The 18,409-nt window shown below is 45.7% G+C and overlaps 1 protein-coding gene across 3 annotated transcripts in view; it reads right to left on the bottom strand.

Annotated features, from left to right (window-relative positions):
* Positions 1-17,750, bottom strand: part of CAPN7 (calpain 7) — a 111,863-nt gene extending 94,113 nt beyond the window's left edge. Inside the window, exons 1-2 of one of the 3 annotated variants that reach the window (XM_033930039.1) lie at positions 17,568-17,750; positions 12,193-12,301 (exon numbers count right to left, since the gene is read on the bottom strand). In XM_033930039.1, coding sequence (XP_033785930.1) covers positions 12,193-12,301; positions 17,568-17,669 — 211 coding nt within the window. In that variant the 5' untranslated portion in view covers positions 17,670-17,750. The remainder of the gene's footprint in view (positions 1-12,192; positions 12,302-17,567) is intronic. The other 2 variants (XM_033930036.1, XM_033930038.1) reach the window with 2 other exon arrangements.
* Between the last annotated feature and the right edge of the window lie 659 nt (positions 17,751-18,409).

Raw genomic sequence — 18,409 nt, 5'->3', positions numbered from 1 at the left:
TGGGCTTTTGTTCCAAGTATGAGTTTTGAAAATTGCATTAACTAGTGCTAGCCTGTCTGACTATTTGCTGATGACACAGATCTGCACTGTATTTCTATATTCATTGCCAATTCTGCTTCTTAGGGATTAGAAATGTGAAGACGGTATTCACAACCCCCGGGGTAGGAAACCCAGCATCATTTATGGGTGGAGTTAAAAGCCCACCTCTTTGAGAGTGCTTTTGACTCCTAACTCCTCTCACTTTGGGTTCTGCATCCCCAACCCTATATGTCATGTCTGTTTCAAATGTATTTCATTTCATTTCTTTGATTACTTCGCATAGTCCAAATCCAATGCGATTCACATAAGTTCAAAAATTGAATAAAATTTTAAAAACCGACAAACATAACATTCACTACTAATACCTTAATACATGTAAGGAGGGAAGCGGTTGACAGCAATTGACATAAATACAATTCTAAAAACAAAATAAAAGTAAAAATAAAACCATGGGAGGGTCAAGACACAGAAGGTTGGGGAGTCTAAGTTAGTCCAGAGTCTAACTTGTCTGTCCAAGTTAGATTGTAAGCTCTTCCGAGCAGGAACTGTCTATAAAATGTCAAAATGTACAGCACTGTATACGCCTTTCAACGCTATATAAGTGATAGGTAGTAGTAATACCCCCCTCCCTTTTTTTCACTCCTTGAAAATCTATTAGTTCTCTTTAGTACACTATGGGCTCCTTTTACTAAGTTGAGCTAGCGATTTTAGCGCGCGCTGCAGTGCAGTGTGCGCTAGACGCTAACGCCACCACTGAGCTGGCGTTCATTTTTACGTGTAGCGCGGAGGGCAGTGCGCACTAATCCGTAGCGTGTGCTAAAAACGCTAGCGCACCTTAGTAAAAGGAGCCCCATGGGTGCTATTGGAAGCAGACTCTGCTCTTTGACATAACACATCTGGCAGGTCTGTTTCGTCATTACGCAAAGTTTTTTTTATTTACCATAAGTATAATTATACAGTATAAATGAGGGTTTTTTTAGCACTCATTTGCTTCGTATGCTTACTTCTATAGCACTTTTTAATGTTATTGATATATAGATTGTACGTTACTTAAAACGTATACATCATGTTCAGTTTGATCCCCTGACATTGGACTATCTTTGGTGCATATCTCTCTTGCATTATACATAAATGGAACAGAAAAAACATTTTTGAAATAATGAGTCCATTAAAGCAACATGTAATCATCCTGTTTCAGTTCTATTTTTTTTAAGATACAATTCTATAACTCAGTTTTTTTAGTACACATTTGCTTGGTAGGCTTACTTTGCAGCTCCTTTTTTATATTCCTGATATTGTTGTATTCTACTTAGAAATATACACTGTGATTTTGTGCTTGATTTACTGACATTGAATCACCTTTTGTGCATATATCTTTTTCATTATGCATTAATTATGGTTACATGCATGTTTATAAGTTTATATTCAAAAATTTATTTGGCTGTTCCATCATGAGTCAGATTTGTTTTACAGAAGTAACATGTAATCATCATGTTTTAATTTTATATTGTTTCTCTCAATATTAAATCATACTGTATTTATGTATTATTATATGTATGCTTTCATATTGTTTGTGAACTGCTGGCGGTATACAAATAAAAATTGTATTGTATATGTACAAACATGCATATTCTTCCATACTTGTCTACTTCCCTAAGCTTTTCTCTGGTTTTCACAGTTACTACCATTTATGCCTGACTTATACTTAGAAATTATAATTAGAAATACGGGGTTTGCTAAAGAAGGATAACAGGTGGAGATTCCCAGCTTACTTGATAGATGATTAAAGTTTTCAGATATTCTTACAACAAAAATGGGCAGATTTTTCTCAATTTAAATGAACTGCACTGTCAAGACCCCATCTTTTGGGGGAAACTGCCAAGGTGGTTATCTGTGGAGATATAATAACCTATATAGTCACTAGGAATAAGCAAATAACTCGAGGCATCTTAATATTGGAAAAAAGAAGTGCAAAGGCTAAGAAGCATTATCTAAAAACAACCCACCTCGACAGCTAAGAACTCATGGATGACCATACAAGCTGCTGTAAATGTACTTATTCATGAGCACACAATGAAAATGTTAATCTATCGCAAATTTTAGTACTATAAATATGGTGGAAGACCACGCAGACTCCTAGCACAAAAAACTAAAAGTTGGCAGGGTTCTCGATATAGTTCCTGCCTTCAGGAAGTTGGGAGATGGGATTGTAACTAGTCCAGAAGACATAGCCACTTGGTTTTATAATTATATTCAGCACTTCTATGCAGGCTTGGCAAGAGTTGGGGATTCAAACATCACTGATTATCTGGAAGTTTCTGGGCTCCCTTGCCTATCTGACACAGCCCTAGCTAGTTTAAAATTTTCCACTTTAGGCTAAAGAGATCCAACTAGCAATCAAAAGAGGTTAAAGAGGGGAACAGCACCAGGACTGGATGGTTTTGTCTCAAAAATTTTTAAATGCTGTCACTCTCTTTTACTTCTCCCTTAAAAGCATATTATGATGAAACAATAGATAGGGTGTCTTCCCTGATAGAGCCAACTCAGCATTAATTACCTTAAACCCAAAGCCTGGGAAAACAAGTACATCCCCTGACTTCTACAGGCCAATATCTTTGACAAATGTAGATTAAGATACTCTCTAAGATTTTGGCAAACCATTTAACTTTAGAATTATCTACTATTATAGGAGACCATAAAGTAGGGTTTTTACCAAATAGATATTCAGTGCTAAATGTGAGGAAGGTACTTTTGGGTATGGCTACTGCTCAGAGAGACCACATTCCAGGAATGTTAGTTAGGACAGCCGTATGCTGCAAATGGTAGCCGTATTTCTGCAGATGTCACAGAAAAATGACATCTGCGGGCCCACAAAAAAAAAGTTTCAAACTATAGCTTCTCTCCCTTCCTCTCCTCCATCCCAACAATTCTTCCTCTCTTCCCCCATGTGCAACATCTTTCCTCCCCTTCCATCTCTCTGAATAGCAGCTTTCTTCTCCTCTCATCCATTCCATTATGTAGCAACTTTCCATCCCTCCCACTCCCCTGTGCAGTAGTTTTCCATCCCTCCCTCCTATCCCCCTGTGTAGCAACACTCCACAAACTCACCCACTGTGAGACCTGGCATACCTCCGAGGCCTCCTAAAGCAGCAGCAGCAGTGGACAGTCAGTAGCAGCATTGCTCTGAATGGGCTACTCGCGGCCTGCTCCATGTCATCAGTGACCAGCAGGCAGGTTGCAAGTAGCCCGTTCAGAACGATGGCACTGCTGACTGTCCACCGACACTGCTGCTTTAGGAAGCCTCAGAGGTCTGTCAGGTTTCACCGGGGTGGAGGAGGTGGTATTGGTCGCTGAATCTGTGAGTCCAATTTTCTCAGACAATGAATCGATTCACCGAAGTGAATCGAATCGAATCAGTGAATCAGGGAGCACTAGTAATGGGTACTTCCTCTCAGGTCTTACAGGACAAATGATCCAACGCAGGACCCAGAGAGAAATATATTGCTTCTCACAAGTGGTAACAGAGCTAGGACGTATGAATTCATTCCCTTCACTGTGTCAAGAGTATGGTTTGTAGAGGTGAGACACTTTTACTTACATGCGGCTACATCACCATCTGGATCTCTCACTTCAGGAATTCAGGAACTTTTGACAGAGATCTATTGGCTAGATGTGCAGTTACTAGTGCAACTAAAATGTTATCATAAATATTTGTTGGATAAATTAAAAGATTTGAATTATGAACTGCACGTCAGTAAATGGAATCGAGATGAACATGCAGGACCTTACATGTGAACAGTTCTAAAACTGCATAAAGTCTATGAGAACTTTGTCTAAGAAGGAGAAATTAGGTTCTTACCTGCTAATTTACTTTCTTTTAGCTTCTCCAGACCAGTAGAGGTTAACTTTACGAATGGGTATATATCTAATCATGACCAGCAGGTGGAGACTGAAAACAAAACTTTGGGACAGTATATCCTAGCCCCTCCTCTCTATTTCCCTCAGTCTGCCGAATAGCCAAGCAGAACCAAGAACTGGAAAAAAACAGAGAGAAAAAACAATACTCCGAAAGGAGTAACAAATAACATACCCAAAATGCTGTTGGAAAATGCAGAGGAGAAATTCCCGAAGGAAGAATGTCCCCACAGCTCGCCAGCTAAGCCAGCCGAGCCACAGCCGCTGTTCTTCAATTCTCCCCGGCCCTAGAAAAATACTAGAACCCGCAGCAAAAACCAAAAACTGCCCGCGCAACAGCCCCAACAACAACAACAACAGACAGGGTGGGGACCTCTACTGGTCTGGAGAAGCTAAAAGAAAGTAAATTAGCAGGTAAGAACCTAATTTCTCCTTCTTTAGCACTCTCCAGACCAGTAGAGGTTAACTTTACGAATGGGACGTACCAAAGCAGTCCCTCTCACGGGCGGGACCCCCGAAGGGCCGATACCAGTACACGCTCACCGAACACCGCGTCCCGACGCGCCTGCACATCAACCCGATAATGACGAACAAAGGAATGTAAGGAGGACCAAACCGCAGCCTTACAAATATCCACTGGAGGCACGAGCGACGACTCAGCCCAAGAAGCCGCCTGACCCCGAGTGGAATGAGCCTTGAGAAACTCCGGAATAGGCTGCTGTTTCAGAAGATAAGCGGAAGCAATCGTCTCCTTGATCCAGCGCGCAATAATAGCCTTAGAAGCGCCAGCTCCCCGACGAGGACCCGCCAGGAGGACAAAGAGATGATCGGACTTCCGGAATTCCTGGGTCCGCTGCACATAAGAGCGAAGGACCCGACCGACATCCAACTTGCGCAGCTGCCGTTGCTCAGAAGAGCCCTCCCGACCACCCAAGACCGGGAGAACCACCGATTGATTGACATGAAAAGGAGAAACAACCTTCGGCAGAAAGGAAGGAACAGGCCGCAAGACGACCCGCTCCCTAGAAAACTCCAAGAAGGGAGCCCTACAAGAGAAAGCCTGCAGCTCAGAAACACGCCTAGCAGAAGTAATGGCCACCAAAAAGACCGCCTTCAAAGTAAGGTCCTTCAAAGAACAGACGTCCAAGGGCTCGAAAGGCGGACGCACCAAAACAGAGAGAACCAGATTAAGATCCCAAGAGGGAACCGAGGGCCTTAGGGGAGGCCTAAGCAACTTGGCCGCCCGCAAAAACCGAATCACATCAGGAAGAGCCGATAAAACGCTGACCTGACACCAACCCTCGAAAGGCCGACAGGGCCGCAAGATGAACCCAGAGAGAAGACCAAGCCAGGCCTCTATCCAGGCCATCCTGCAAGAACTCTAGAATGTGAGGCAGAGAAGCGCGAAAAGAGGTCACTCCCCGCGCCCGACACCATTCCTCAAAGAGATGCCAAACCCGCACATAAGCCCGAGAGGTAGAAAGCCTCCGGGACCCCAACAGAGTAGAGATCACCTTGTCTGAATATCCCTTCTTGCTAAGGCGACCCCTTTCAAGAGCCACGCCGTAAGACAGAAGGGAGACGGGTCGAACATGGGAATGGGACCCTGCATCAGAAGGTCGTCCGAGAGAGGCAGAGGAAGAGGATCCGCTACCAGGTGCCTCACCAGATCCGCATACCACGGATGGCGAGGCCAATCCGGCGCCACCAGCACCACCAAACCCGGATGGTGAACAATGCGAAGAAGCACTCTGCCCACCAGCGGCCAAGGAGGGAACACATACAACAGCCCCTCCGTTGGCCACTGCTGGACCAGAGCATCCAGACCCTCGGCCAGACCGTCCCTGCGACGACTGAAGAAGCGGGGCACTTTGGCGTTGCCACCCGTGGCCATCAGGTCCATCAGGAGCTGCCCCCAAGCCTGCACTATCAACTGAAACGCCTCGGCGCCGAGACACCACTCTCCTGGATCTAGGAAGTGACGACTGAGGAAGTCTGCCTGAACATTTTCTACTCCGGCTATATGAGAGGCCGAGAGGTCCAGCAGATGGGACTCCGCCCAAACCATGAGCAGAGCCGCCTCCTGCGCCACCTGAGTGCTCTTGGTGCCCCCCTGACGATTGACATAAGCCACCGCCGTGGCATAGTCCGACAGCACTCTGACCGACTTGCCCAGCAACAGGGAGTGGAAAGCCAACAGCGCCAGACGGACCGCTCTGGTCTCCAACACGTTGATCGACCAGGCGGCCTCCTCCGCGGACCAGGTGCCCTGAGCTGAGTGACCCAAACACTGAGCCCCCCAACCCAGGAGACTCGCATCCGTCAGGAGCACCGTCCACTGCGGGAGATCCAGACCCACCCCCTGAACCAGGTGAGGGGTCTGGAGCCACCAACGCAGACTGCAGCGCGCCAAGCCTCGCAGGGGAACCGGAACATCCATCCCGTGCCTCTGGGGAGACCACCTCCGGAGCAGAGCATACTGGAGAGGACGCATGTGGGCCCGCGCCCACCTCACCATGTCCAGGGACGCCGCCATCGACCCCAAGACCTGGAGGAAATCTCGCGCCCAAGGACACCTGGACGCCAAAAGCAGGCGAATCTGAGATTGCAATTTGCTCACCCGGCCCTCTGGGAGGAAGACCCTCCCCAAGGAGGTGTCGAACAGCACCCCTAGGTACTCCAGACGCTGAGCCGGGACCAACCGACTCTTGGAAAGGTTGACCACCCAGCCCAGCGACCGGAGAAACTCCACCACCCGAGCAGTAACCCGGGAGCTTTCCTGCAACGACTTTGCCCGAATTAACCAGTCGTCCAGGTAGGGGTGTACCAGGATGCCCTCCGACCGCAAGGCTGCCGCGACGACCACCATCACCTTGGTGAACGTCCGAGGAGCCGTGGCCAGCCCAAAGGGAAGCGCACAGAATTGATAGTGCCGACCCAAGATCGCAAAGCGCAGGAAACGCTGATGAGAGGCCCGAATGGGAACATGCAAGTAGGCCTCCGTCAGATCGAGAGAAGTGAGAAACTCCCCCGGCTGAACCGCCAGAATGACCGACCGCAGAGTTTCCATACGGAAAGAGGGAATCTTGAGAGCCCTGTTGACCCCTTTCAAATCGAGGATGGGCCAAAAAGTCCCCTCCTTCTTGGGCACCACCAAGTAAATGGAGTACCTGCCCGTGCCCCACTCTGGAGAGGGCACCGGAACAACTGCCCTGAGATCTAGCAAGCGCTGAAGGGTCTGGCGAAAAGCCTGCGTCTTCCCCGGAGTTTGACATGGAGAAGCGAGGAAAAAAATTCGGCAGAGAGCGGGCGAACTCCAGGGCATAACCGTCCCGCACCACCTCCAGGACCCACTGATCGGACGTGATCTCGGCCCATTTGGGGAAAAATTCGCGCAGCCGAGCCCCCACCTGAACCAAAGGGGGCGCCGGCAAGGCGTCATTGTGCAGGACGGGAAGCGGGGGAACCGGCGGAGGGATTCCCTGCCCCCCGACGGGCCCCCCGAAAGGGCTGCATGCGCTGGAAGAACCGACCCCGGGAAAATCCCGGAGACTGGAAAAGCCCCACGCCCAGGGCGATACTTGCGAAAATCCCGCAAACGCCCCCGGGCCGCACCCCCCTGAGACGCCGGGCGGGCACGGTCCTCCGGCAGACGGGGAACTTTCGAGTCCGACAGAGTCTGAATCAACTTATCCAAGTCCTCTCCAAACAAAAACGACCCCCGAAAGGGAAATTTAGTAAGCTTAGCTTTGGACGCAGCATCCGCCGCCCAAGCGCGCAGCCACAACACACGCCTTGCGGCCACGCCAAAAGCCATAGACTTAGCTGAGATCCGCACCAAGTCCTATAGAGCATCTGAGAGGAATGAGGCCGCCATCTCAATCTTCGCTACCTCCTGATCCACCAGAGACCAGTCGTCAGACTCTCGATCCAAGACCCGCTCCGCCCACCGAAACACGGCGCGAGCGACCAGTCCCCCACAAATAGCCGCCTGGACCCAAAGGCAGAGACCTGAAAATTTTGCTTAAGGATGCTCTCCAATTTGCGCTCCTCAGAGTCCCGCAAGGCAGAACCGCCCTCAACAGGCACGGTATGCCGCTTGGAAATTGCCGAGACCACCGCATCCACGACTGGCAAAGCTAACGTAGCCCGATCCCCTTCAGGAATGGGATACAGGCGAGCCATGCTGCGCGCCAGCCGAAACGGCGTCTCCGGCGTTTTCCACTGCTCCTGAATAATATCCCGAATATCCTGATGCATAGGAAAAGAGCGGGAAACGGAACGGATCCCCCGTAACAGGGGGTCCCCCACACGCGGAGTCTCCGGCGGCGCGTCCTCAAAACGCAAAACCGAAGAAACCTGCTGAATAAGGTCAGGCAGCTCATCTTTCTGAAAAAGGCGCACCACGGACGCCTCGTCACTGGAGAACGGGAAATCCGACAACCCGCCGCCAGCTTCCGTCCCCTCCAGAGAGTCCTGGAACTCCTCAGAAGGGTCCAGGTCCTCCTCCAGACCGACCCGTTCCTCCGACCACAAATTCTCGTCCCACGACACCCGCGGACGCTTGGACAAGGGAGGCGGCGGAGGGGACGTCACGCCAGACGAGAGAGGCAAAGCCGCAGGGAGCGCGGAGGAAAACCCACCCCCCGAAACCCCCTGGGCGCAACCGGGACCCCCAGCCGCCTGAAAATAGGCTCTGCATAAAGAAAAGAAAAATTCAGGAGAAAAAACCCCCCGAGGGTCCCAAGGGACTCCCTGCCACAGCAGGGGACCCAGCAGAACCTTGCCCCTGCATAGTCAAAACAGGGGGAAGGTCACCTGAGGTGGAAGACAAAATGGAGGGGCCAGACAGAGAAGATGGCGGTTTTCCCGCCAAAAAAGCTCCCTCCATAGCCTGAAGCGGCTGAGAAACCTGAATAGTCTCAGCCGCTAAAGCAGGCAAGCCGGCATCAGCTGTCAAAAAATCAGCTGAGAGGGAATCCTCTAAAACCCGACCGTCGGCGGTTTGGGGAATCCCTCCGTGGGCGGACGGAGAAGACCGGGCTTCCCCACCGTTCCCTGCCGACTCGCGAGGCACCATCGGCGGGGAGCTCTGGGCGCCTGCAGCCGCTGCCGACGGAGCTCCACCACCTCACCGACCCAAACCGCCGAGTTCAGGCCGGCCGCGAGTGCCTCGCGGCTGGACTCAAATGTGTCCTACTCCCCCGGAGAAGGGCACAATTGCTCCATACGCGACCTAGCTATAAAAAAAGTGCCGGTTACATGAAAAAAAACAGTAAAATACAGTTTTCTTAAAGGGAAATAACCCTTCAGACCAGCACTACCTCAGGATTTTTTTTTTTTTTTACAGAACAGACTCCACAGGCTCTCGAAGCAATATGCCTTGCTTGACTTAGGGGGCAAGGCTTACTGCTGAGGCTCCTCTAAAAAAATGTGGGGAGGTGGAGGAAGTGGGGGGAGGGACCCCGCTCGTGACCCGCCGGGTTTGACACCCCCGAGGTCGGACGAACCCCCAAACAGGGCCCGACCAAGCTCCGTCCGGCCAAAAACAGGGACAATAAACCCCTAAACAAATTCCAACAGCCCTACCAAGGGAGATGGGCACAGATCACTCACACCTGCTGGAGACTGAAAGAAGACTGAGGGAAATAGAGAGGAGGGGCTAGGATATACTGTCCCAAAGTTTTGTTTTCAGTCTCCACCTGCTGGTCATGATTAGATATATACCCATTCGTAAAGTTAACCTCTACTGGTCTGGAGAGTGCTAAAGAATGTGCTACTTTCTGAGATGCAGTATAAATTTCTTTTAGATCTGTATATTTCCTAATGTAGAGCCTACTTGGCCAAATTCCGACAATCTGTTGTCCTAATTGTGGTCACTCTAACTCCTCTTTAGGTCATACGCTCTGGACTTGTTTCTATATCAATACTTTTTGGAATACAATTGCATCTGCAGTGTTGTACCAATGGCATTGTATCTGGCAACTTTCATTGATGCTATTTAGACAGTTCAAAATTACAACCCTAAAATCTAAAGGTCTGCAAAGTTGACTGCCTACACAAGTTCCAACATTATCTCATTGGCGCTCATTAATGAATACACAGACTTCACTGATAAGCAGTAAAAGATCACGATTGTATGGGAACTTTTCGGGAATACACTCACTCTAGTGACTAGGTTTGATCCCAGTTTCTGTAGCTCTCTGCCACAGGGTGGGATGGGTTGTTGGGAGGAATGTTGATACAGGTTTTCTAGAAAACTGTTCCTTCATGTTTATCTAATACCTTATTCTTGCTGTGTCAATTTCTGTTAGAACCGAAATTCTTGACAACTTGTGATGTCATTTTTTCTAGTGTCCATTTGGAGGAACATAATAAAGATACGTGAAAAATAAAAAATTGTCAAATGCCTTCCTCTCATCCCTGGTAGTCTAGTGTTCTGCCCACCCAGAATTAAAAAATGCAGTCTAATCTAATTTAAAAAATCATCTGGTGGTGCCCTCCCCTTTAAAAAAAAACAAAAAAACAGAAATCCTTCATGTCTGGTGGCACCCTCTCATCCCCTCCAGAGCCCACCCCACCATATCTTTGAAAAGAGGCAAGAGTGATGCCCACTCGTTCCTGCCTCCGGCACAGCAATCTTGAAAAATGACAGCACCAGAGGCAAGATCAAATGAGCATTACTCCTACTTTTTCAAAAGGTACAGCAGTATAGGTTTGGGGAGGGGGGGTCAGAGGGTGCCACCAGACACCAAGTTTTTAATTTCTTTAAATTGAGAGTTTGGGTCCAGAGAGTGGGGGATGGGCTGCCACTGAATAAGGGCAGGGAGCCACTAGACTACTATGGATGTTGTTCAGGAGAAGAGGAGGGGGGCTGATGCAGACTGCTGCAGGGGTTGTTGTCACTGGAAGGGGGCACGGCTAGACCACCAGAAAGGGCAATGCAGGCATTCAGGACAGAGAACATTTTCTGCATAATCAAGTGGCCTAAAGTTTGGGTTATTTTATTTTTTGCATGCCACAATGCTGGAGGGAGTCCAGAGAAGAGCAACAAAGCTAATAAAGGGTATGGAAAACCTCTCATATCCTGACAGGCTGAAAGAGCTGGGGCTGTTCTCCCTGGAGAAGCGGAGACTTAGAGGAGACATGATAGAAACCTTCAAGATCATGAAGGGCATAGAAAAAGTAGACAGGGACAGATTTTTCAAATTATGGGGAAACACGAGTACAAGGGGGCACTCGGAGAAGTTGAAAGGGGACAGGTTTAGAACAAACGCTAAGAAGTTCTTTTTCACCCAGAGAGTGGTGGATACATGGAACGTGCTTCCGGAGGCTGTGATAGGCCGAAGCACGTTGCAGGGCTTCAAAGAAGGTTTGGATAGGTTCCTAGAGGACAAAGGGATTGAGGGGTACAGATAGGAGTAGAGGAAGGTTATAGGGATAGGAGTGAGAGGCAATTTATAGAAATAGTCGGGACCACTGATCAGGCAAATGGGCCTGATGGGCCGCCGCGGGAGCAGACCGCTGGGCAAGATGGACCTCTGGTCTGCCTCAGCGGAGGCAACTTCTTAGGAAATACAATTTACTGCATTTGCATGCATTTAAATGCAATTGAGGAAAAGGTTTCTGTGTGAGTTAACACTCATACTGAAACTTTCTGCACTGCTATCTTTCTGTAAAACTAAGCTAAACCAGTAGGAAGTTATCTGCATTGGCCCCACAGTGATTAAGGAGTTGCACCTTTCAAAACAGCCATCCCTTCTCATAGACACAAAGAGAACCAACAGAGATATTTAGGTGTGTTTTGTATATTTATGTCTACACATGCACGAACACATACCAGCATTCAATCATGCACACAGACACACAAAAATGACAGCTCACACACAAAGTAGAAATACAAACACACACACACAGGGGTTGGAAATAATTTCATGACCCATACTTTGCACGGTTTCCCTCCTTCTTTTATTTCTATTTTCTTTATTTTTGTTTCATTTATCATCTGGCTTTTGCTCCTTAAACTGTATTGATACACACCATGGTGAAATCAGAGCAAGATATTATATTTGTATCTTGACAGATCTAGGATCATTCCACTTTTAAGTGCTATACAACAAGGAAATGCTATAACATATTTAATAATCTAAATGCAATATTTAGAAGTCTACAAAAGCCTGCAAAGCAGAATGAACTTATACTGATGAAACAGAAGCATGATGTAGCACTCCTACAAACCTGCAGTGTAAAGAGCTTGAACTCTCTCCAGGTACTCATTTATTTTACCATGAACATCTTCCAGCTTGGATCCTGCCATGCCAGCATAAATCAAAGCCTGGGCAGCTTCCTATAAAATAAAAGCAAGAAGACGCACATCATTACAGGAGAACACTTCTTCAACTTCAGATTTTTATCTATATGCTGTGATTAAAGAGCAGCATCTGGATTTTTCCTTATAATGGTGAGAACTATTAATCTAATCCAATCTAATCTAATCTAATACTTGTATTCTACAGACCTCTTGTAAGTTTAGCACAGGTTACATAAGAAAGAAACTGGGTATACTCAGAACAAAACAGATGTAACCTCATATTATACAGTACAATAAAAAAAGTTATAAATTAACATCTTTTAAAAAGGCCCTAAATTATAAATATCTTTCATCAACCTATACCAAATATTTTTTAAACTACCACCCTCATATTATGCTTTCCCTTAGATGGGCAGACTACCGTACTACTTGGGTTATCCAACTTGCCTTACATTTCTTGAATCCCAGAATGAAAAGCAGGTCTCCTGAAAAATTGCAATATCAGATGTGTATTTATTTATAAAACTTAAAATATTCTCTTTTAATGAGATTTTCAAACTCTTGAAAACACTCAAATTCAAGATTTTTAAAACATCTTCTGCAGAGTGTCAGTTTTGCACAACCTAGACCAATTACTATGCTTTAATAGAGCAAACTCACTTTTCATATTTACTGTTTACAGACATGTGGCACAGTGGTTAAAGCTACAGCCTCAGTACCCTGATGTTGTGACCCTGGGCAAGTCACTTATTCACCCCATTGCCATGCCACCCCATTGCCATTCATACATTAGATAGATTGTGAGCCCGCTGGGACAGACAGGGAAAAATGCTTGAGCACCTGAATAAATTTATGTAAACCGTTCTGTGCTCTCCTGGGAAAATGGTATAAAAAATTGAATAAATAAATAAAAATGCATGTTGTTTACATAAGAGTGTGTCAATGTTATGAGTGTCTGCATGTGTACAACTGCCCAGTTAAGCATTATTTTTGATGTGATTGGTCCTTGAAAACTAACAGCAAGTAATTTTACTTTTAATTTTTTATGCAGTAGTTATCTTAACTTGAGCAACAAAGAAATCAAGGCTTTGTTACCGTTTGGATCTTATCTTTGCGAACTTGGATTTTCAGATTTGACAGAAATTAAATTTAAAAAAAAGAAAGTCTGCAGATGAGCTATATCTCTACACCTATTCCACTGGTGGATCTTAAACGTTATTAGAGTTTGGTTGGGTCATGCAAGATTTAAAATGATATTTTTATTCTATCTTTTGTTGTCTGGTCCTTTGATTATTCAAATCCTGTTGGTCCCAAGGTCTAGTTTCTTTTTTTTTTTTTTAGTTCAATGTTTTTATTAAGGTTTATGAAAAAGTTTATGAAAAGATACAGTCCAAATATGCATTCAGATACATGTACAACATCAGGACCTTGAAGCTAAGAACGCTTAATGTAACACAACAGTAACTACAATCAACTATAGTTGGGTTAAAACATTCTAAGAGATCCAAAGTATTTGGACTGCTTGTAAGAGAACAATAAAGAAAGAAAGAAGGAAAAAAAAGAGAAAGGAAAGAGAAGAAGAGAAAGAGAAGGGTCATGCAAGATTTAGCGCACAAAGTTTCACCAAAATCCATGATAGTGAGGAACTCTAGACCACTTGAAATGGAATGATCCTCCTGCATTTAGCTCTGGGTGCTAGACTAATGCCAGATGAAACCTTGGGTAAATTCTGGTGCCCAAGCTGGGCACAGAGACCCATTATTATTTAACATTGTGCAATTTTTTGGACTGCCCATTTGCCTTGCATGGTTACACACCCTTTTGGGTTGCATACTATGGTACCTGGGTGCCCAGCGTTATAGAATACAATGCAGCCAGATGTGTGCTCAAATTCTAAGTGGTGCCAATTGTCAATGATTGGTTGTTAGCATCTGATTATTGATGGTTAACAGCTCATAGCTATTAACCTGAATGTGCATCTCTTAAGTGCACCCAAATCTGGGCATGATATATAGAATCCAGGGGATAATGGGCAGAAAAGAACCAAAAACGTATGGGCTAATTCTATGACCGTGCCAAGATATAGATGCCATAATGGGTCTGCTTAGTGCCAATTAGGTATACCTAGGTCATTATAGAATACTAGTGCAAAGCCAAATTAGTGACCCAAAATTTAGGTATGCCCACTTATGACAGGTCAAATGACAGGTGTAAGATGGTGCATCTAAACACACCCATGCTCCACATGCATCTAATCCCTAGAAGTTATGTTCTAAGCAACTTTAGTGCATATTTTATAGGATAGCACCTACATGTATGCACTTCAGAAGTGTCTATAGTTGGCATAACTGCTTACATTGTATAAACTACACGCACACTTGGCACTCAAGTTACAGAATGAGGGAGATGGTGGTATTTTGAGAACTAGTATTCTATGATAAATTACCTACTTGAAATCAGGTGCAAATATTAACAATCATGCCTTACGAAGGTTGGAGAATGCATTTTAAAAAAAACCACCCAAAGAATCTGATTTTATTAATAAAACAGGCAGATTTATCAGGATATCTAACCAAGAATTTAAAAGTGATTAATTATGGTCACTGGTGGCATAGCCACAAGGGGGCCTGGGCAAGAGACCCTCACTTTGGACCTCTCAAAAATTGTGACACCTGTGGAATGGCAGATGGGGGATGCCCAACCTCACCAGATGAAGACGTCTGCTACCAAACCCCCTCCTGTACTGCCTGAGCAGTGAAGAAGAGTGCAGTATGTTTCAGCTGTTGTCACTGGCACTCACACGCATATTCAGTTTAGAGCAGTGGTTCCCAAACCTGTCCTGGAGGACCCCCCAGGCCAGTCGGGTTTTCAGGATAACCCTAATGAATATGCATGAGAGCAATCTGCATATAATGGAGGTGCCAGGCATGCAAATCTGGCCTGGGGGGTCCTCCAGGACAGGTTTGGGAACCACTGGTTTAGAGGAATGAACTAAGCATATCCAGAAGTGCAAGTTTCAGCAGCTAGGACCACTTCAGCTGGTAGGACTTGGACAACCCTGCTAGTAAAGGTAGGACTTAACACCACTGGGGAGGAGGAGAAGAGCTTAGAAGAAATGCATGTCTCCCCCCCACACCCCAATAGACATCAGGCTGTGCACCTGATGTTCACTTATGTCAAAGATAAAGATTCCATCTCTCCCCAAGGCAAAGAATGAGAAAAAGAAAGCTTTACTGAATCAGACCCACAGATATCCTTCACGTCATAAAACAGATTCTTTTATTTGAATGTGAACCATAAATTCCTCATCTCAGGACAGAATTGAAAATAGAAACCTAAAAAAATATTGGCTGGTATAGCAAAGACATGTACGGTAATGCATTCTTACTATGTGAGGTGAGATCAAGTTTGCTAAATTCTCAATCTCTCTTAAGCTGCCAACACCCCATTTCTTAAATGTTTGCCCAGTGACTGGCTATTACATTTATTTTTGTGGGCTTGAATATTTGCAACAATAGTCTGACCGCCACTAATATCTAAAAACAATAATATCTAAAAACAAATATCCATTGACTGTGTCAGATTACTATTTCCACTTTCATCTCAAAGAAACTTACCCCCTCTTCTACGAAACCATGCTAGCAGTTTTTAGCACAGAGAGCCACGCTGAAGGCCCGTGCTGTTCACGATGCTCATTGAGTTCTTATGAGCAGAGCGGGCCATTCAGCGCGGCTCCCTGCGCTAGAAACTGCTAGCACAGTTTCGTAGAAGAGGGGGTTATGTTTTGCATATATTTCCTGGTTCCAGAGAAAAGAAGGAAATAAAACTAAATACAGATGCAGCATCTTAAGAGGAAATAGGAGAGAACTTGTAAAAAATTGCATAAGAACAGACACAAAAACACAGAAGAGCCAATGTAGTAAATTGCACTAATCTTTAGCACAACAGCTTACTCCTGATTTTCCCACATTATTATAGTAAGAATTTTTAGCACAGGAAAAATCAAATCATAAAAACTAGGGGTCAAATGCTGCCACTTTACAAGACAGAAGTATGAGGAAGACAGCATGAGTAGTACTATAAGCTCTCTGGTCGAGGGCCTTACCATGCCAAGGCCCCCTGCAGCAGATAAGCCTTGGAGGAAGAAAATATATTTTAATTTTTTCTCCCATCAGTGGTGAACCAATCCCTATTTGGCCAACACAAACAAGAAAGGAGAAAGGAAAAACCATTTATTCCTATCAGTAAATGGCACCATGTTACCATGGTAGCATGCACTGATTTTTCTGTCAGTGTACATTTTACAACATTACAGTGATTTGGATGCCATTAGTTTACTGCATTAAGAGTAAAATTATATTTCACTATGCACTGAAGCTCAGTGAACCATTCTAACACATGGCCTGACATCAGCTTTAGACTGGGAACAAAAGAACAGAGGTAGGCATGTTCCACTCCAGGGAATTCAGGGCTTCAAACAGACTGCTACAAACTCTATCCACTCCAAAGACATTTCAAGTTGCCACTATGAAAGAATAAAATGTGGACTATCAGTCCCAAGTAAGAAAGAACATTTTATATAGACACATCCATATCTGAGTGATAAAAAGTTATCAGACTGGAATTCCAAAGTGGGAATCCTTGCAAGCTGCCTAAAACTGACTAAGTAGTATACTGTAGTAAGTTTCAATAAACAAACAATGAAAGAAGGGGGGAAACACATGAGTACCTGATGCAACACTGGTCCCTTGAAAACCACATACTCTGAAAAAGGGACCTATGTGATGTGAAAGTCTCATAGATATCTTTAATTAATTATATTCTTATTCCAGTAAAAGCATCCTTATTAGAACAGGCTAATAACTTCTCAAACTAGAGAAAGACAGAGGGGTAGCCACTGCTTGCCCTATATTGGTAGCATGGCATATTGCTATACCTTGGGTTTTGGCCAAGTACTAGCGACCTGGATTGGCCACCGTGAGAACGGGCTACAGGGCTTGATGGACCTTTGGTCTGACCCAGTAAGGCTGTTCTTATGTTCTTTTCAGCATAGCAAAACACTACCATCATTACGAAAACCCTTTTTTGATCAGGAAAGGAAAATCAGTCTAAAGCAAAATAAAACCCAACAACAACCCCCCCCCCCCCAAACACCACAGCACAAGGGAGGCTGATCCACTTCCTCGTATCCACCTAAGCAGCAGGAACAGCCAATGCCCAGCTTATCCAGCGGAAAAAGCGCCAAATGCGGCGCTCCTGCCTTCGCTCCCTGGCACGGGAGAGTAGGGCGGGAAAACTTTACCTTGTAATAAAACACGGCCTCCTCATACCTCCCGCTCTGGTCATTCTCCACCGCCAACCTCGCAAACTTCACCGCATCCACCTCCAGCGCCGAAGCGTCCATGACTTCGCCTCAGGATACCAACCAGCCTATAAGGTGCGCACACTGCTAGGGTGGGCTGCAGGCGTCGCTAAAGGTAGGCGAAACTCGGCAAAAAAAAAAAAAAAAAAAAAAAAGAAAGAAAGTGAAAAGGAGGAAACACAAGCGCAGCGCCGCTCTTCTCTTGGGTAACCGCTCATCCCCCTCTCTATGCCACTTGCCTGAAACCAGGCACATTCCCGCTGCCCTTCCTGGTTCCGGCCGCTGGATGGCGTCACATCCGGCAGCGGCGCAGGACACGCTCAACAGCTACGTCATTCCCTAGAAAAGCGCACCTAAGGAGCTGTTTTTTTTGCTAGAATTGTTAGCATATGGGTGGGATCACACAACTTGGGGGGGGGGGGGGTTCAATTTCACTATTAGGGCGTTTGCAAGCCGATGCAATAATATTTCATGATTGGGTTCCGCTACCATCCAATGTCTGTGGGTTCTGTAAGAAAACAGAACTGCCAAGTTGTCTATTCTAAGAGAGACTTATTGGCCGGTCCTGAATTTCTGCCAACCTCACCCTGGTGCACTATAGGACCTGCAGCGCTGATTTCAATGGATCGAATCGTGGACTACCAAAAAGTTTTACTCCTGGAATGGATAACGTGGAGCTCCGAGAAAAGGGGTTCACAACTTTTTGTTATGTCTTTGCACTAGTCTTTTAATTGTCCAGACTCTTAGACATATCCAGGAAGTATAGTAATACCTTGAATTGT

The sequence above is a fragment of the Geotrypetes seraphini genome, chromosome 2 (genome assembly GCF_902459505.1).
Source record: "Geotrypetes seraphini chromosome 2, aGeoSer1.1, whole genome shotgun sequence".
NCBI lineage: Eukaryota > Metazoa > Chordata > Amphibia > Gymnophiona > Dermophiidae > Geotrypetes > Geotrypetes seraphini.
Note: the sequence above shows the minus strand (reverse complement) of the source record. Positions and strands in the feature narration are given on the sequence as shown.